The sequence below is a fragment of the Daphnia magna genome, linkage group LG2 (genome assembly GCF_020631705.1).
Source record: "Daphnia magna isolate NIES linkage group LG2, ASM2063170v1.1, whole genome shotgun sequence".
Classification (NCBI taxonomy): Eukaryota; Metazoa; Arthropoda; class Branchiopoda; order Diplostraca; family Daphniidae; genus Daphnia; species Daphnia magna.
The window spans coordinates 6,985,479-7,004,380 of record NC_059183.1 but is presented as its reverse complement, the minus strand read 5'-3'; the positions used below and the strand labels follow the sequence as shown (position 1 = coordinate 7,004,380).

Here is an 18,902-nt window from a genome sequence, read left to right as displayed (position 1 = left end):
AATGCATTCACGCACGTATACACTACCGCTATTCAAAATTACACCAGAGGAAAACAATGTCAATATTAAAAAATCCGAGTGCGCTATCTTTCTCAGACAGTAAATAGTAATTGATGTTTCCTTGTATTGTCTGAAGCCCTCTTGTCCGTGACTGTAAAAATCAAGTACTACAACTCTTTTCAATTTGTATTCCTTACCAAAATTCTTGCATTTTTATTGCTAGGTAAAATGGAACAGAAATTTATTGCACAGTTCAGCCGTAATGGTATGGAACAAGTTTCAATTTTTTTAGGTTGATTTCTGCGTTATTGATAAGTTTATGCAATCAAAATTAAGTTCAAATGAATAAAAAAAATCGTCCTTCTTGCACTCATTATAGAATACCAAACTGCACTATAGTCAATAGAATAAAAGAATTTAATAAGAGAACAATGACTCATCTGACAAGTAACTTAACCTCTACCTTCAATAAAGAAAGATGAATTTTGTATTAAATGTACAATTGAGTATTCCTCTGATATATCAATGCATTCATTAGTCATAAAAAAACTAATGTAAAATACGCGTCTAATCAGGTTTATTTGTAAAGAGGAAGTACCTAACTTGTCACCATATTATTTAGTATGGGTCTAGAGCGCAAAAACTCTAGGAAACGTATCCAAGCAGAGCAACCGGAGGCTATCTGGGCAAAACTAACGAGCGACGTGGTGACTGACCGTAAATCCATGCTACGCGCGTGTGTTTTGAACAAGGATACTTATTCTGAACAGGGCCGCAGGTATAAAAGCAATTCAAACACTATCCTTTTCGTCTCACTCTGTGTCGACTAGCGAGTCGCTTTACTTGTGCATCTTCCGACTCGTCACTCCTAAAGCCAAACTAACGTGTTCAAAAGGCTATCACAGGTACCATACCAAACTCCTTTTATTTCAATGTTCATTACGTATGTAATTTAATGTGTAGCGAATTGACTTTCCGAGAGCAAATGTAACAATTGCATCATTGCAGGCATTAACCATAAGTAAATCTGAAGCATTCATTTTTTGGATTCAATGAACGACGTGGAACTTGAACAAAAAGACAAATTTGTTGTTCAAATAGTCCTTTTTTTTAAATAAGGTTTTTCCAAGTTTAAGCCGGTTACGTTGTATTGAAACATGTGAATGTTGAAGTCATTAGAAAACCCGTTTTTTTAAGCATTTTTTTGGCCCGGTTTCCTAGATTAAATGAAGTGAAAAATTATGTCTTGTCACACCGTTGATCTATCTAGTAAACTTGCTACAACAAAAAAAAAAGCGATATGAAGCGATAAGAGAATGGCATTTTTCTTAAACCGTTATGGCTTTTTGTTAAGACGTATGGTCTCGAAACACACTAGTTTCGCTTCTGGACTTAGACCAGGGGTTAAAAAACCCATTTTTGAGACGTGGAACTTACTGATCCGTCTCTCAAAATTGCTGGAGGATATCACATCGTCCGCTATTCCAATCATTTTGCACTTTTTGCTACCATTCGTTTCGCTTTGCCTCGTTTTGAATCTTTACAATTTATGTTTAGCTGCAAACTTAACGTGCGTCACCATTATTTTTCATGACAAGAATAAATCTCATTCAACCATAAACTAGTGTTTAAAGCAAAGATTCTGTAGATTTAAAGCGAAGATATTTGACATTTTCCTTTTAAGAAATGCGAGAAGTTCAAGAAGACTTGTGCTTGATGCTTCATTAGCGAAACCAAGTGTACAAATGAAATCACTAGGGATTTTTTCTGAAGCGAATTCTCAACGCTTCGGCTGTCCACCTGAAATAATGATTAACAACTTCCTTGTTGCGCTTAAAATGATCCCTCCCCCACTTTGAACGCTATTCCGGGTGATTGCCCTGTTGGCCAGCAACAGGTGCTGTACAAGTAAAACAGATGAAAGAAAAAATTTGTTTTCTTCTTAACGGGACTAGACTTCTCTAGTGGCAAAGTCACGACCGTCTTTTAGGAACTGCTTTAGCTGGAAGCCAAACGCAGCTTTCCTTCTCTTCCCTCCAGATACTATTTAGATACCCAATTATCAGACGAAAAGAAAAAATGTGCAGTATAGGATTGCATTTGGAAACTTTGGACTCATTCCTAATCCAGAATAATCATTTCACTTCTTAGTGCATCTCAATCATGACCCGTAATACAATCTCCACGATAGCAACTGTTTAATTAACCCTTTTGCCTTTGTTAGGAAATACTCGCAAAAATCAAGATGGGCAAAATTCTACTGTTGGTGCTAACGTTCATCTGCGCTGCTGTCGCTACTGCCGAAGAGCCACAAGCAGAAGGTCGTCAGATGAACTGGAATAGTCCCAATTATGCGAATAAGCCAGACTATTCTCCAAGCTATTCATCCAGCCGTGGAAGTGACGATCCCAACCGATCTGGCTCCATGCTGAATGGCCCTGCTAGTAAATCATCGCTTAACTATCAAGGCATGGTGCCCCAATCACTGGACGGTCAAGACATTAACCGCGATGGAAGCTATTCAGCGCCCTCCAGTTACGGATCGAGCAGCGATTACGGCTATGAAGCTGCGCCTGATACATCTTACGGCAATGCCGTCGGATACGGGTACGATATTCGCAAATTCCCTCCAACCCCATCCGGCCCGTTTTACAGCATAAGCGATCCTTCTGCGACTGTTCCTAATTCCTTTTTGCGGGGAATGCCCCGTGAGCAACAGGACCATCCTGTTTCATCATTGTCTAGTATGCAAAGTGGTAGAATGCCATACTACCAATACCAGCAAGCAGGTGGATTTGACAACAATAATAACAATAGTAACGCCGATCAAATGGTCAATCGAGCTGGATACGATGAAGATGCTCCGCTTGGCGGAATTTCGTCGTCCGGCGGGTCAATGTTGTCAGGCACAACGATGCGTAATCCGATATCTAGACAAGACGATCTTAGCTACGGAACTGTTAATGGCGGGTACAGTTCTATTCCGCCAGCTACGGGCTATGGGTATGGTGGAGGAGGCATAAACTCTTACGCCTCGCCTGGCTACTCGAGTAACTACCGCAGTCCTTACGGAGGCTACTCAAGCTATGGAAGTTCGGCCTCCGGTGGATACGGGTCTCCGTTGTATTCAGGGAATTATGGATTAGGAGGATACGGAACTTATGGATCAGGTGGATATGGAACTTATGGATCAGGAGGATATGGAGGATCAGGATCTTACGGAGCAACCGGCTACGGTGCTGGGAGTAGTTACGGAGGTGGCTATGGAGGTGGCTACGGATCTTACGGAGGGGGTTACGGTGCCAATTACGGAAGTGGTTATTATGGGTTACAGCCCGCTATTTTCAAAAAGCCCAAAAAAGCTTTCCACGATTGGTGGAAGCATGGTAAAGACATTATCCCTTACGGATACGGATCTGGTTATGGTTACGGATCCAATTACGCTGCCATTCCTTATGATTACTATTACGATCCTCCCGGCCTTTGGCATTTGAGCAAATTTGCCATGAAAAGCATTTTCAAATCGATGTTTAAGCCCATCTTCAAATGGCTTCCATTCTGCTCCCCATTCTTCTACGCAAGAAGCGACCGATCGTGAGCAACATTTAAACAATTTGTAAGGGGGTTAGAAAGCGTGGCGGAGCTCACTTCACAGCCAAATCACTCACACCTATACGTATATCACTTTTTTCACTGTATTCGCACATTATTTACTTAAAAAAAATTCGTTCCATGGAAACTAACCTTTTAGTCAAGGTAACTGTCCAGTGCTAAACACTTATGGGTAGCCACTCGATTTACAAGTTGCTGCGAACCACTTAGACTATTGTAGGTCAGCACAGAATAATCAAAAGAAACGTAGGGGCTTGTTGCAACTGACTTGAAAGATTTGGCACTAAAAACTTGTACCGACTGATGAAATAATTGTTTTTATTATTTACTTTCCACAGAGATGACAAACACAGCAGCTTCGTAAGTGCTCTTACGGCTTTCCTGCCAATCGGTCTCTTTTTGGCCGCCATTGTACCGAATATTGTTACCGTTAGTGCTGGGTAATGTTTGTGTTTATTTTACTTTTGATCACAAACAAGGATTAACGAAATTGTTTTAATTTTGTAATTATATGGCGATTATCCAATAGACGACGTAAACGTTCGGAAACGAGGAAGCAAATGCCGTCCGAGATGAAGCTACATTTCCCATTCTTGACATGATCAGCTCTTTCGGTGTGCGTTCTCTTCAGGAACCCACCTGCCAATCGAAAATCGTTTGCGAGATTGGTCGGATGGGTGGTCTACCTGAAGCCAACGTTGTTCAACGAGCGCTGTGGTTCACTGCTAACTAGTACGACAATGCCAATCATATTTTTCTTCTATTTTTATACAGTTTTAAAACCACTTTTTTTTCCGTGTATAATTAAACAGTGTTCCAGAACGCATATCCAGCCTAGTGGGAGCCGACAAATTGTTCCGTCAAATAAGAAGCCAGCAATGTTCAGAATTTATGTGCTCTTCTGATTAACCTCTTGCCGTCAGCACAAATGATGAGTTCGTTTCTTTCCGACCGGTACGGCTAACATCAAAGTATTCCTTAATGAAAAACCAACCGAAAAGTGCAATTCTGACGCCCACGGTGCCTCTCTCGACATCTATGTACATTTTATTATTTTATTAGTAATGACCGCGCTTTGATGATGAACGCTTTTTCTACCCGAGTTTGAAGAAATTCTCTTGAATCTCTTATTACGTTCCTTAAACATTAACAAGCATCATGTTTACATATTTAACTATTTATTTGAAATGATGAATGCTCTCTATCCTAATAAATCTACCCATAATTCAACTAAAGAACATAAAAATTGATTCTATTTATTAAGTTTTTGTATAGCATGGTCACTGAGATACTCTAAAATAAATTCAAAGGACACATGTTCCGTAACTGTGATAACGTTGAATCACTAGGGGAAAGAGTATTTGTTGTACTGTCTTGAAATCGGTTTATATAATCGGATGCATAGGTTTTTGTTGACTGCCGGTCAATGACATCTATCGATAGGAATTGATACACAATAGGCACTTAACATCGCGAGGTAAACGTTGACATTAGCCAGAATAGGCAAGTTGAAACAGTGACTGTTAAATGCTTTAGAATAAGCTGGGGAGGTATGTACGCTGTTGGATTATCATTTTAAGTTTTCTGCTGATTTGTGCGTTACACAGTTTTGAATATTCTTTTCATTAGTTACGTTTCGTGTTTCCAAAGCACGCCAGTTAGATAGTCAGATCACTACCACAACTACATCAACCACGTGCAGAGAATTGAATTCACAATAGCCCAACAGAAACAGACTTAAGCTAACTAACGAGTGGATCAGCCTAAAATATTTTTATTTTATTTCTTTGATTTTACCGCGTGTTTCTGCTTGTCGTTTAACTAATACTCTCCTAGATGGCGAAAGAGAGCTTATAATTTTTATGGTTCCTGGGTATCTGCTTAAATTCGTTCCATCCATCAGTTCATAAGTTATCGGGATTTCCAAGTTTTCTCAAGTTTGTCTGCTTCTGTCGGTTTTCGCAAGCGTGGGAGCCTCGTTTCAACATCTAAGCCGGAAGTGAGAATATTTTTGTAATAATTCATTCTTGGAAGTCAGTGCATTGCGACAGGTAGTAGACCGGACTTCAAAACGTTGTGAAAACGGACATACCAAGTTAAAAATATATTTATTTTTTGTTACATTTTCTCGTGCAATAGCAAAAATGACTATCAAATGTTTGCTGTTAGATATTGAGGTACTAGTGCTGTAAATTCATTCTACTTCATGTTGATTACACACTTGGAATGAACATTTTTACTTACTTCTCTTCATGACAGGGAACCACAACAAGCATCAGTTTTGTCAAAGTAAGGTTTCCCAATGCATACCTAAAGAATTAATAGAGTATCATGCACCATTAAGCTGGTGAAATATCCTTACAGGATGAACTATTTCCATACATAAGAAAAGAACTTCAAACCTATTTGGAGGCAAACTGGGACTCCTTGGAACTCCAAAATGATATTGAATTATTGAGGAAACAAGTGTGATTGTTTGTAGACAAAATACAATTACACATGATGAATAACCTTGCTTTATGACAGGCCATAGAGGATACCCTCACTCTAGTTGGGGTACCTGAAATTGCTAGTTCTGATCAAACACCTGCCTCTATCATGACCTCTGTTATTGCCAATGTCAATTGGAATATGGATCAGGATAGAAAGATGACAGCTTTAAAACAATTGCAGGGCCACATGTGGAGAAAAGGCTATTCATCAGGAGAAATTCATGGCCAGTAAAGACATTTGTATTGACAGTAAACTTATTTGGTCGATTCCTGTGCGCCACATGCATGATCTTGGATCATGTCCCACTTAACTGTTTTTATATAATCCTATAACTTGAATCTCCCGCATTTACATGTATTAATATTATTCTGTTTTTCTTGTTTGATTCTGTTTTAAAAAATGAAAAACAGTTTATACGAAGATGTCGAAGAAGCATTGAAGCTGTGGACATCTAGCGGCAAAAAAGTATACATTTATTCTTCTGGAAGTGTTGAAGCGCAAAAACTTTTGTTTGGTCATTCCGTTGCTGGAAATCTGCTACAGGTTATCACGATAAATTTTTTTAAAATGTGTTTTAAATTACACCTAAATCTAATCTTGGATGTTCAGTATTTTTCTGGTCACTTTGATACGCAAATTGGCTTGAAAATTGAAACAGCCAGCTATCGGGAAATATGTAAATCGACAGGATTTGCACCGGATGAGATATTGTTTCTTACTGACCTTCCAACAGGTAGCTGAGAATCTGTTGTCGATTGACATACTGAGAAACTCATTTATTGTGTTAACATAGAAGCCCTAGCTGCCAGCGAAGCTGGTGTCCAGGTCAAACTGCTGGTTAGACCTGGTAATGCCCCATTGACTGAAGAAATAGTTCAACGTTTTGGCATTTGCCGCGATTTTCGAGAAATCAAGTTAATTGATTAAAAAAAAAACAGGTGGTAAGAAAAGACAGAAATAAACACTTGTTTCATTTGAAATTCTTTTTTTGTTTTGTATTGGATATGGCTTGCCGCAAGATTGTGATTACATATGATTGAACATTGAATTCGACACAATACATTTTGTACACGGTATGTACACAACAGATGGGAGGATATCTTTGTAGGAGGAGCTGTCCGTGATTTGTCCAGGGCTGAAATTAGGATACGCTGTAAAAAGCATCACTGATTCATTGGTGTCAGAACAAAAATGTTTCTTTTTTTTTTACAAATCTCTCTGTGTTTCACTTGAGCAATTGGAAGTTTCATTGACAATCTCGAGAGAGCAACGGTGGGAAAAGAGAGCCGGACTACTAGGAACCGACCAAGATGTGAACGAAACCTTCGAGTTCATCACCCAATTCACTTTTCCATCGAACACCTGAAAAATCAGAAGAGTCACTAGTCCACGATGTAGCGCCACCACTATGACCGTTTGTAGATGATCCACAATGGCTAGTCTTCCAATTGGAAAGGCCCAACTCGCTGACGAGTTCAGCACCGGCAAACAGAGACGGATCCGAAGAGTTTGAATCACACAAATACGAATCGGACGAACTGGAGTTACCAGGTGACGCATCAAATCCCGACGCTGTCGACATACTAAAAACCGAACTCCAGTCGATATCTCGGCTATCTTCATCACCAAAACCCGAATCATCTTCATCGGCCTGCACCACCACCGAATTTGATTTAGTGCTAGCTGCAATTGTAGTGGTGGTCGTAGCTGCTGCTGTTGTTGCGCTACTCTGACTACCGCCGTACTCGCCAGCGTTAATGAAGTTCGTTTCCGGCGTTGTATCGTAGACACCGACACTGTTGTTGGCATTATTGGCGGTACTGTTGTCGTTGCCGTAGTTGTCCGGCTTGTTGAAAACTGTACCGCAATGAGAACAACAACAAGTATCACAACTATTGGCTGTCGAAGAAGAAGAAGACGTTGGAAGCAGACGAAGTTTCAGTTGGTCCTTCTCTTTCCATCTCATCCTCGATATGACGCAAAGTGTTGCATATGAGAACAGATCGGTGAAGACTGGGATCGGAACACTGCCGATATCTGTTGAGTTTGAGCATGGAAAGTGACAGGACAGAGAGTCGTTGATGTCGATAGCAAGGTTGCGGTAGAGATCGAGCTGGATTTAAAAGGACGTGCCCGCATTTCGAGCAAGACTTGACCAACGGCGTAGGAGGAGCAACAGCGTAATGTTGTTGTTGTTGGCCATTATTATTAGCCGGCCACATTTGTGGGCGAGTCCAATCTGGCTGGACAGCCGCTTTGGCACCTAATTCTAAGTAGGATTTTCCGTTTTCATCCCGCTGTATCGTCTGGCCACCTCCCACCAACTGCTGCTGCTGTTGGTAACCATTAGCCGTCGCTTTATGATGACCGAATCCATTTTCACCATTGTAGCCGTTGTAATTACTATTGCATTTTGCATATCCAGCAGGGCCCGTTTTTCTAGGGCAAGCTGCCGTGTAGCCGAACGTCCAATAGCGTTCATCCGACCTGGACTCGTTGTTGGTTCCGTAATGATATCCAGCAGGTTCTTCACGGCCGCTGTACTGGACATAGGGTCGTGGGCTGCTGCAGACTCGTTCGAATCGATCCGCTAGCGACTCGCCACTTCCATTGGCGACGGGCAACATCGACGTCAGATTCTGATAAACATTTTGGCTCGAATACTGGACGTTGTTGGAGCCATTGTTAGCGTAGGAAGAGTATTCGACGGCAGGGACGGCTACGTTTTCTGTGCTGTGAGTCGATGTGCTCGAATAATACGTCGACGATGTCGAGTAAGGTGTTGAAGCTCGAACTTCGGCAGCTGTGAATCCGTTGACGTATGTTTCATAATCGGGAGCATGTTGTTGCTGGACATCTCGGTACCAACTGTTGTTGTTGTTGGTTACCGATTCCGTGCCAGGGTTGCAATTGCTCGGCACCAACGTCGTTAAATGATCAGGAGCTTCAAGTCCTACTCGTATAGTGCATTGCTGTTTAGCAGCACGTGGACCACCGTGCACTTGGTAGACTTGCTGATTATTATTATTATTATTATTGTAATGATGATTGTGATTCTGTTGAGTCCGGCCGGCCGGTTCTTCTAATCCCTCGATTGTCCGCTTGTTGCTGCAAGGATGTGCTTGTAAACCCATGGTTGGAGAAGTGGTGCTCGTTGTGTTTGTCAATACCTTCATCGGAAAATGGAAAATCTTTTAAAATGGTGGACTTTATGCATTGCGTCACTCATTCGAATAATTATGCATCACAATCTACTAAATGAACAAAAACCAAAGAACAAAGTGTGACCGCTGCTGCTGCAAGAAATTCAAAAGCGCGGATGAGACATGCTGGATGTTTTCCCTCTGTTGTGGAATTGTTTTTGAGCAACATATACTACACACCAAGCAAGCCTGTCCTGAGGGCTCTCTTGTCACACAGGGGCGGAAGACGAGAGAGAGTTTCTTCTTTTACTATCCCCCCGCCAGCAAAAACGGGAAACAGGCTTTTTCCTCTCCCCTCTCTTTTCTTTTTTGAACACAACAGCAATAGCACAAGCGGATTGATCCTCCCCTCCTTCTTGTTTTCTCTCCCTGGCACGTTGCCTCCCTCTTTTCTTTTTCTTTTTCTTTTTTCTTTCTTGTTGTCAGCTGGTCGGGTGGGGTGGCCATGGAGTGGTGGGGATGTGGGCGAAGGTTCTCTTGCTTTGCGCAGCAGAAGGCAACAAACCCAAGGCCAGCCCCTCGCAACCCCAGCCCCGTTTCTCAACCTCCATTTTCTTTTAAGAAGAAGAAAATTCATAAAGTAGCGGCCGCTAGAGGCGCCCATCATCCGCGCCAAGCTTCAAAAAATCTCAATGGCCTACGTGCCCGCACGATTTTCGGATCCTTCTGCTCGACTTTCCATCCGTCAAGGGGGGCGAGAGAGGTTGCAACGCCGAAGCAAGGACGCAATGGCCTTTCCAAGGATTTTGTTTTGAACCAAAACCGTTTCGGCCACCGTTTAAACTATAAAGACATGGATACTCTGGTCGAGAATTTTCACGAGCGTTTGCTTCTTCTAGCGCCAATGGAACCAGTTCTTACCCTTCCCTTCTCTAATGGCTAGAGACGGGGCCAATCCGGTTTTACCAAACAGAAAAACCAACCAAGGACAGCGAAACAAAACAAAAATGGAGAACGAACGGAAGAAAATTCAAAAAAACCTATTTCAGACACGTTGATGTACACGACGCAGGGAAATGGATTCCTCGTTGCCCTAAATATACACTGCATTGCCATATAGCATCGCAAAGTTCATTCACGATTGCCAATCTCACTACTCTGCCATCGGTTAAGGTACAAAAATTGGTGAACGATCGTGCAATCATTTTTTTCTGTTAAAGGTAAGCTATAATCTTTTATTATCAGCAATCGGGCAACGCTGTGGCCAGACAAGACGTCGGCGCGGCTAGTAAGAATGGTAGAAGAAAAGAAAAGGAATAAAGACTTTTAAAGAAAGAATTCAAAAGAAAAAAAACAGATATTAAAGAAGACGAAGAAAAAAAAGAGGAGGAAAAGCAAAAAAACCCAAGAGCTGGCAGCACATGCGCGCCATCGTCGTCCCCGACCCTCTGGCGGAGCAGCTGCGCCTGTGTGTGGGTTGGAAAAAAGGGGGGTGGGAGACAGGATGGAGGAGAGGAAAGATAGATCATTGGGAAGGGGGGGGAGGCCAAAAGGAGCCGAGAAATTCGAGAGAAGGGATCCGTGGTTCGGTTGCCAGGCGTGGGCGCCACAAGAGAAACGTGGGGAGAAGGAGAGGAGGAATAAAAGGACAGGACAAAGGAGAGAGAGCTCTCGATCGAAACCCTCGTCGTCGTTCTCTGTTCGCTTGAAGCGGCAGCCATCGCGATGAAGCCACTATTCCAGCGTTGCCAATGCGTACCGACGATGAATAAAGAAACCCAATTTCCAAGCAAATTGGGATCAGTGCGCGCGTCGAACAACTTCTCATAAATATACATTTCAAACATTTTTGGCGCCATCACTCAGCCTTTTTAAATCTGTATTGCATTTCATTTTTCGGCTGAAGAAACTTTCTTAAATCTTAAAAATGAACGTCTAAAAAAATCATCAAAAATAATGCAGCAGATTTTTGACCAAGTTTCTCTAAAGGAGGACGCGTCAAGCATCTGGTTCCGAAAAAGACGTTTCAAGTTTCAGTCGAGAAAACACCTGAGCGAGGTAGATACAAGTTTTCTTGGTAGTTGTCTTCCTCGGCGCAACGCAAGAGAATATCTACACCTTTTTCTCTCTCTCCTTCTCTCTTTCCAAGCTCCGGTAAAATGTCCTGCGGCCATCCGCAGTGTCTTTCTTGACCGGCTGCTAAGGGAAAAGAAGGAAAACAAGCCCTCCCTCTTGCAATGTCTATCTCCTTCCACGAACACACAGAACCTTTTCTACCTGCACGAGTTTTTTTCTTTCTTCTACCTGAGACTCGATCCTTTTTTTTTTTCCTTCCCCAAGAGCTGTGTATAGTACGTCCTGACCATTAAAAAAAAAAAAAAAAGCCTTCCTCGTGTGTGTCTTTGGCATGAAGTTTCCTTACCTATGAATCGGACTGTGTTTTTTTTTTAAAGAAAACGTCGAGTTTTATTTTATCTTTGGCGGGTTGGTACAACTGAAGAATTACGTCTACGTTATTGGCATGACGGGAAAAATAGAATGAACTCAGCGCCATCCAGTGCTGGTCAGATTAAACTTCTTTTTGAAAGTAACAGGCATGGCGACAAACGGAAAGTAAATGTATATATGCACACACACACACACATAATACTAGATAGCATAGAGAGCAATGTGGCAGCAGTTCCGAAATCGAACGAACCAGTTTAATGTGCGCAACCGCCGCAGCGACCTCCACCGTCGCAAACCATCGAACCGGTTTTCCCACACGAGAGAGAAAAAAAAAAATGGGCAGCACCGTTTCCATAACAACTAAACCCGCCGTTCTGCCCCCATCCTCCGACTTGCACGGGCTCGCAACTGTCAGCAACCATCAACGAGACGAACCCGCGTGTTTTGACGTCTGCAGACGACGACAACGGCCGCGCCAAAATACAAAAATTATATAAAAAAAAAAACATGACAAAAATTCGGCTGCTATAATTTTTAACTACTGGTGTTTCATAATTGTCTTAACTAGCAGCAGTTCCATACATTTTTAAATCCTCGTGTTAAGCGTAAATTTCTACGTTTAACCACATTTTACTACAAAACAATACAGCAATATCTTCTTGCAGCATAAACAGGCTATTTGTTTAATTTCCCGAATACAAGAAAAAGCGTAAAAATTGTTTTCTTTTCTTACCTGATGATCCGTCATCTTATCTGCAAACCCTTTCATTAGGCATAATGAAATGTATTCAGGTTAGCAATAGTGTCCGAATGTGTTGATGATCCCCCGGTTGGTGTGCCGACAAATTCTGCTTCCAATCACCAATTTTCAAAATCAAGTTTGCGCGATGGCAAACGAAGAACGATTGCACGAGAAGTAGTCACAGTTTGTTTTGTCAATCAGAAGCTTTTTCTTTTTTTTTCTTTCTTTGTAACGATGAATATGGCAAAGATAACGTTGCCGTTGATAGTGTATGAAAAAGCCGACGTTTGTTGTTGTTGTTGTTCCTTTTCCCCGGCTTCGTATGCGTATGCGTATGTGTGTGTGTGTGTGAAAAATGATTATATTTTCGAGCAGCTGAAGAAGCACACGTCCTACCCAGTCAGACTATGGGGCTATACTGTGTGTATACAGAACGGTGGCGCTACTCTATAGGGATAGCTAGCTTTGGCATACTGCTGGCTGTGTGCTAGCTATTCCCAGCCCGCCTCCTCGTTTGCTGGGCGACGATATGAAGAGAGAAAGAGCTCCCCCCGTCCTCCCACTTCTTCTCTCTCCCCTTCCATCTATTTCCACCGTCCGTCGCCCTCTATTGAGAAGGGGGGACTTGCTTCGAAACGAGAGGGGCAGGCAGAGCCTGGGGGCGCTATTGCAAGGGGGGGAGGATATGGGGTGGAATTTCGTAGAAGAAGTCGCATGCACCAATCGGAAAAAAGCCCGTTATTTCGTTTCTCTCCATTCCATCTTCTTCGTTCTTTCTCTCTCTCTTTTTTCCTTTTGCTTCGTCCCCCTTTTGTTCGACCGGGGTTTTGGGCTTGCCTTTACTCGAGCTCTCTCTCTCTCTCTCTCTTCTCTTTCCGGAGCAGCAGTAGCAAGGGAATAGATAGATAGATATTATTTTCTTTTCTTTCCTTTTTTTTTATATTATTTTTTATTTGGTTCTTTCTTGTCTCTCCCCATTCGCCTGCACAACTCGCGACGACTTAAGGAATACCAAAGGAGATAGAGAGACACGGCAAAGAGCGGCGCAAAAGACGTATAGAAAGAAAAAGGGAGAAAGAGAGAGAGAGACGAAATGATGAGACTCGACAACATCGAATCGGTCCAACTCGGCTCGGAAAGGGCGGGAAAAGGGAGGACGGTAAACGTTAAATAGCGGCCAGTTCAAAAAGGCCCTCAACAATTTTTAGTCGCTTTCATCTGACGTCATCTATCGGAAATTCCTAGTGCATCATTAAAACGATTTAAAGTTATCATTTCTTTACAAACAAAAACAACAATTTCATCAATCCTGATGACATACTAATACAAATGATTGAAAATATATATATATTTTATTTTATACGACAGTCGGGTACAATTGAAATGATACAACGTAAAAAAGCAGACGACATAAGTTTTGAGTTTAGCAAAAGAGCCAGCAGCAAAATAAAGCAGCACACAGGGCGGAACGAACTTCTTCTTCTTGCACGCAGGTATGCACAGAGGAAGGTTTCTGTTTCGACCGGTTGGTTCCACACTGCCTCAAGCGCCCAAAGAAGAAAAGAAAAAAAAATAATAAAGAACAAGTTCTTGTTTTTCTTTTTTTTTTCTTTTTTGATGTACTATGCATAAGACTGATGAAGTTCTCGTCATAGGTTACGAATCCTTTTTTAACGATAGCCATAAAACATTGAACTCGTAGTGCACATTTATAAACAAATGCCGAAAAACAAAAAAAGGGGCAAATGTCCATTACACCCACACGACACCTATCGCTTAGAAATCTAGCATAGACATTTATACTTGTTGAAAACCCCTAGCGATAATGAATGGGAATCCCCCCCCCCCCATTGGCCGTGTGCGATGAATACGAGAGGCCGTTTAAAGAGGAGACACTCATTAGCGTCACACCTCGTGTTTTTCATTCATTTGTTGTTGTTTTTGTTGTTGTAATAGGTCATATAAAACAAGCATGTAAAAATAAAATAAATACCGGATCGGTGGATATCGTGTCCACCTTTTCTTACTTTTTTTGAATTTGTTTATGGCGACAAATAGGAGGACGAGTATCAAACAATCAATCTAACCCCCCTCGTGTTTTTTGTCTGTTTCTTACCGTGAGTCTCTTTTTCAAAACAGCACCGCCACTGAAATGAAGGGCTCCATTTTTCAACTAGCTTCTCTAAATGGCAACATACTGACAGGCATTTTCTTTCGATAGAGGCACGTGCCTTTTTTTTACAAACACATCAAACCTTAAAGGCACTAAATACACAAAAGAGCCACACGCCTTCATTTGTGTCAATCGAGCATATAGGAAGGTATCCGTCTAATCTACACAATAATATATACACACGTCGTACCTTCCCCATACATTGAGGCAATATACAATTAACTCGTTAGACCCCCTGCTATTCATTTCTTGTAAACGTGGGACCCCACGAGATCTTGATCGCATTGACCGCACCGACATCAATGTCCAAATCTTTTGTCCCACTCGCCGTAAATCAGTCTTTCAAATATAAAACAATTTATTTCAAAAACCTGCTTTTTGGTTAAACCAATAAAATTATTTGAAAAAAAAGGTGATGAAGCCCTTCCGTTTAAGATGCGCACCAATAAAGTTACTGATTTATGACAACCCTGTAATGTCTTGTTCATGACCATCAAAATGATAACAAAACAATGGGGATTTTGATGTCTCTATTGGACAGCTTGGCTAATATACATCGTCTGCAACTCATCGGATAGCCCCACTTGTCGTCGAACCCGGAATCACGTGTTGGCTTTTCATATTTTTACACGAGTTCCAACTACTACATGCGCGTTGTGAACGCATTCGGTACTGAATGAGCAAGTAGCCGCATAACTTTGACTATTGTCACCATTTCAACATCATCTTTATGATAATATCCCATTGAAAAGAGTCCAGTGTCTTGTCCTCTTTTGCATCAGAAATGTCAGCAATTTGCATTCATTTAGGATTCCCTAATACAAACCACCATAGCTATTATGACAAAACTCTTGTTTCTTTGGCGGATGATTGGGAGTTTGAACTTGGATGAGGGAAATTCAAAAAGAAAAACGTATAAAAAAATAGTTTTGTAACGCACAAGAAGTCGTAGAGTTTCTTGAGACAAGAAAGTCTGCCACTAGTGGCGCTAGTCTCTCTGTCCGTGGCTTTGGCTTATAATAAACCAGCCCTGGCACAGGGCTGCGGACGAAGCTGGCGCGCGGCTCTCTCTTTTTTCTTTTTCCCCGTCTACTTGTTTTCATCAGTCTCTCTCTGGCCGTCCTTTTTTTACCTCCTCAGTCGTGTGTTGTTTCTCTCCCCTTATCAAGGCCTTCTCATCCTCATGTCTTTCGTGCTGCTTTTCCTACGCGCCAATGTTCGACTTGCCCATCAACCCCACCATTCGCCCACCCATCTCCGCAACGTTGCCACTAGAAATGTTTCTTGTAACGTTTCCTTCAAAATGCAAACGTGTAGTTGCAACGTACTTTTCTAGCGCGCTCATCGTACACATAAACATATGAACACATGAGACATCTAGTTCTATTAAACGTAATTTATTCTCCGCTAGATTGATTTCGTGTGGACTTTAGCAGACGAGTTCTTTAATATCTTTTTCTTTTAGAGAAAAACTTACTCTATCGATTCGCTTTCCCAACTCACATCCCACCCAAAAATTCCTAGATGTGATTCATTCTAACGAAATTGTTTTTTAGTTACGCCAACCATCATCTAAAATTCGGAATCATACGTTTTTGAAATTAATTTTCAAAGAAGAATTACGATAGAAGAATTACGATAGAAGAATTACTAAAATGAAAAATTCAACAACGAAAGTTTTGTAACAGGGAACAACGGGAAAAAAAAAGAAAGAAAAAGAACAGGAATGAAAATGTAACGGAAAAGAATGGCAACGTTGGATCCGACTTTTTTGTTCGAGTAAAATCTAGGAGAGAGAGATACTCGTTGCTTGCTGCTTTGACGTCTGACTCAGCATCGTTCTTTTTTATATTTTTCCCCTCTCGTCGCCATAGCTGTCGCTGTATGTGTCTGAAAACACGGTCGATATACTCGCTTCACTCAACGCAATGCCCTGACCCTTTTTTCCACTCTTTGGAACGAATGGCAGCCGAATCCTCATTCGTGGCAAACAACTGCGTTCTGCCAGTTCTCTCTTTATTGAACGAGGTCCTACCCGCGTTACCATCGCCATTGAAGCGAGTATATTTCACCACACTCCGCCTGCGTCAATCCCCCCCCCTCTCCCTTCCCTTTCCTCCACCTCCCTCATTCCTTTTTGTCAGAAGAGAGAGAGCGACCATTGCTCTGAACCATTTGGGGTCTCACTCAAACGAAGAAAATACGATACTTTGTGTGCTCGTCGGGATGCACATTACGCGCCGCTCGCGAGTCTGCATGATAGGACACGCAGAGCCAGCCGACTTTTGGCGCCAATAACACAAATCTCATTGCACTGCGCGCGCCAAATCCAAAAAGTTACCCTTCTTACATCATGATAAAATAAAACTGAATTTTCGCTGATCGCCATAGTCTTATTAACCAATACAACAATACACAAAACAAATTTAGTTTTCTACCCTCGTAAAAGTACATATATATATTTCATAGGGTAATTAGCTAAATAAATGCTGGAAAGGCTGGCGAATTTAGTTCAACGTAATAATCTATTCCAACTTGAATCATTCCTTTAAATTTACCGCAACTTCAATAAATTTTAATGCACCGAGAACTCGGAAAAAACAAAAATGCCATCTAGCGGCTGATTAAACAAACATGTAGACGTAATTTTAGGCGTCGTTGGATTTTTTTCCAAAACCAAATGGCTTTTGCCGTTGACGTCGACGAGGTTTCGGTTTCATTGCCCTTCGGACGCTAGTGCCGGCGTCGATGGGTTTCCCCGTAAATTGGCATTGCTTTGGCTGATCATGCCGCTTCGCTTTGCGTTTGGCAGACTCTTCTAGCTCTCGTTTCAGGCGCTTGACATGGGCTGACACGCAATCTCTTGAAAAAAGAGGAACACCGTTATTGCTACTATTGTAACTAGTATTTAAGAAATGTCAACGAACGGACCGCAAAGTTCGACTGAAAAGCGGAAGCTTTTGTTTGTAGTTGATTTGCAGCTTGGATCAGAATTGCAAAAATATTGGTCTAAAAAATATTTCTAGTTTTAAAGGTTCAAGGTTTTTTTACTTTTTTTTTTTTTTTGCCTTTCGATTTGAATTTAAGACATAAAAATAATGCGCAGACAACTATAAGCCCACACAAACACTACAAATTCAATTTGTTTTCAACAGTCTCTAATAGGCCAAATAATGCAAAACTTCCATTGAAAGCAAACGAAACAACAAACAAGTTTCCGAGCCTATATTCTTTTATCCAATGTCTGCCAAATATTTTTTGGTAGTTAAGAGCCACCAATCTAGAAAACGAAATAAACAAAGAGAGACTAACCTTTCAAAATCGTTAGGTTCAGCGAAATGAAGGATCAAGTCTGGCAGATCATCGTCAGTGATGCTCACTTCAAACGACGACGTGTCAAAGGGATCACATGCGAAGCTCTGATTCATCTCGGCAGGTGCATGTTTCACTGATGACGATCCATAATCGGTTTCGGTTGCAGGTGGATCAGAACTCGTGGAAGCAATAAACGATAAACTCTCTTTTCTGTTTTCACCATCTTGCTCATCACTATCACTGGCAGGACCATTTTCCAGAGTACCTTGAATGAATTTCTGAGAAAGAAACAACTAATGAACGTTTGTTCACTTGTTCTAGCAGCAAAAGAATGTTCAAAGTTAGAGCTTTTACGCCGAGTTTGACGTCCTTTTTTAGAGCTGAATCAAGGTAGATATCAATGTCGTCCATGGTGAGATTTTCTGCGTTTTACTCTAACCACGTTTGCTGTTGTCGGAATAACCTGAAGGCGGCTGCTCGCCGTCTCCACTGTCGATCACACTGCAAATGAGTCAAGCAGACACGTGTACACTTGTTCCGACCTCATTGGTATGATTACTAATAAGACAGAATTCATACTAAAGCGACGTCATTGATACTCACTTTATTTAGAGGTTGGGACAGAAATTATCATATTTTATTTCCAAATTCAAACAGCGTTATTTTTTATGACGGGTTCTATCCAAATGGTGAAAAAAGCGTAAGTAAATTAAATTAACAATACAAAGTTTTTGTGTAACAAATTTTACAAGCATTCGGTATAACGTGATGTGATTTTTAAAGCTGTATATTTATGTTCAAGTAACTAACCAAATTCTTGTTTTTGATAAACAACCATAAAACACTTAGTTTTCTTTAATTTACTAATATACATATTTGTTAGCATTTTTGATTGGTAAATTGACCACGTGGTCTAAATACTGAACTTTATTCGCTAGTTAGTATAGTTTCTAATAATATCACTTTAATTTAATAA

The 18,902-nt window shown here is 41.3% G+C and overlaps 4 protein-coding genes across 6 annotated transcripts; 2 read left to right on the top strand and 2 right to left on the bottom strand.

The window, feature by feature from the left end:
* The first annotated feature begins 754 nt into the window (after nucleotides 1-754).
* Nucleotides 755-4,938, top strand: LOC116916509 (ice nucleation protein InaA). Its single transcript, XM_032921759.2, has 5 exons — nucleotides 755-905; nucleotides 2,225-3,594; nucleotides 3,951-4,052; nucleotides 4,142-4,344; nucleotides 4,425-4,938. Exons 2-4 carry the CDS (start codon nucleotides 2,246-2,248, stop codon nucleotides 4,212-4,214), a joined length of 1,524 nt encoding a protein of 507 aa, XP_032777650.2. The 5' UTR covers nucleotides 755-905; nucleotides 2,225-2,245; the 3' UTR covers nucleotides 4,215-4,344; nucleotides 4,425-4,938.
* A 545-nt stretch (nucleotides 4,939-5,483) lies between these two features.
* On the top strand, nucleotides 5,484-7,085 carry LOC116916512 (enolase-phosphatase E1). Of its 3 annotated transcripts, none has more exons than XM_032921762.2 (8): nucleotides 5,484-5,663; nucleotides 5,752-5,789; nucleotides 5,872-5,901; nucleotides 5,977-6,078; nucleotides 6,139-6,332; nucleotides 6,516-6,648; nucleotides 6,715-6,838; nucleotides 6,899-7,085. In XM_032921762.2, exons 2-8 carry the CDS (start codon nucleotides 5,757-5,759, stop codon nucleotides 7,030-7,032), a joined length of 750 nt encoding a protein of 249 aa, XP_032777653.1. In that variant the 5' UTR covers nucleotides 5,484-5,663; nucleotides 5,752-5,756; the 3' UTR covers nucleotides 7,033-7,085. The 3 variants fall into 3 exon arrangements, with proteins under 3 accessions (XP_032777653.1, XP_032777652.1, XP_032777654.1); XM_032921763.2 differs by having other exon boundaries at nucleotides 5,512-5,611; XM_032921761.2 differs by having other exon boundaries at nucleotides 5,484-5,789.
* LOC116916508 (myb-like protein AA) lies at nucleotides 7,074-12,882 on the bottom strand. The gene is given in 3 exon segments (XM_032921757.2): nucleotides 7,074-8,029; nucleotides 8,031-9,275; nucleotides 12,430-12,882. Coding segments are annotated over 3 exon segments (1,911 nt in total). The 5' UTR covers nucleotides 12,466-12,882; the 3' UTR covers nucleotides 7,074-7,399.
* Nucleotides 12,883-17,117: 4,235 nt separating this feature from the next.
* LOC116917780 lies at nucleotides 17,118-18,486 on the bottom strand. The gene is made up of 3 exons (XM_032923378.2): nucleotides 18,281-18,486; nucleotides 17,924-18,204; nucleotides 17,118-17,473 (listed from the first exon to the last, which is right to left on the bottom strand). The coding sequence occupies exons 1-3, from the start codon at nucleotides 18,335-18,337 to the stop codon at nucleotides 17,260-17,262; spliced, it is 552 nt and encodes a 183-aa protein (XP_032779269.1). The 5' UTR covers nucleotides 18,338-18,486; the 3' UTR covers nucleotides 17,118-17,259.
* Between the last annotated feature and the right edge of the window lie 416 nt (nucleotides 18,487-18,902).

Excerpts from the sequence above, each read along its gene's own strand:
- LOC116916512 (XM_032921762.2), top strand. The coding sequence starts at position 5,757 with ATGACTATCAAATGTTTGCTGTTAGATATTGAG. Across the intron at positions 6,079-6,138 it reads TTGAATTATTGAGGAAACAA|GCCATAGAGGATACCCTCAC; the intron begins GTGTGATTGTTT and ends GCTTTATGACAG. Across the intron at positions 6,649-6,714 it reads TTGCTGGAAATCTGCTACAG|TATTTTTCTGGTCACTTTGA; the intron begins GTTATCACGATA and ends TTGGATGTTCAG.
- LOC116917780 (XM_032923378.2), bottom strand. The coding sequence starts at position 18,337 with ATGGACGACATTGATATCTACCTTGATTCAGCTCTAAAAAAGGACGTC. Across the intron at positions 18,205-18,280 it reads AAAAGGACGTCAAACTCGGC|AAATTCATTCAAGGTACTCT; the intron begins GTAAAAGCTCTA and ends TTTCTTTCTCAG. Across the intron at positions 17,474-17,923 it reads GAACCTAACGATTTTGAAAG|AGATTGCGTGTCAGCCCATG; the intron begins GTTAGTCTCTCT and ends TCTTTTTTCAAG.
- LOC116916509 (XM_032921759.2), top strand. The coding sequence starts at position 2,246 with ATGGGCAAAATTCTACTGTTGGTGCTAACGTTCATCTGCGCTGCTGTC. Across the intron at positions 3,595-3,950 it reads TACGCAAGAAGCGACCGATC|AGATGACAAACACAGCAGCT; the intron begins GTGAGCAACATT and ends TACTTTCCACAG. Across the intron at positions 4,053-4,141 it reads ATTGTTACCGTTAGTGCTGG|ACGACGTAAACGTTCGGAAA; the intron begins GTAATGTTTGTG and ends ATTATCCAATAG.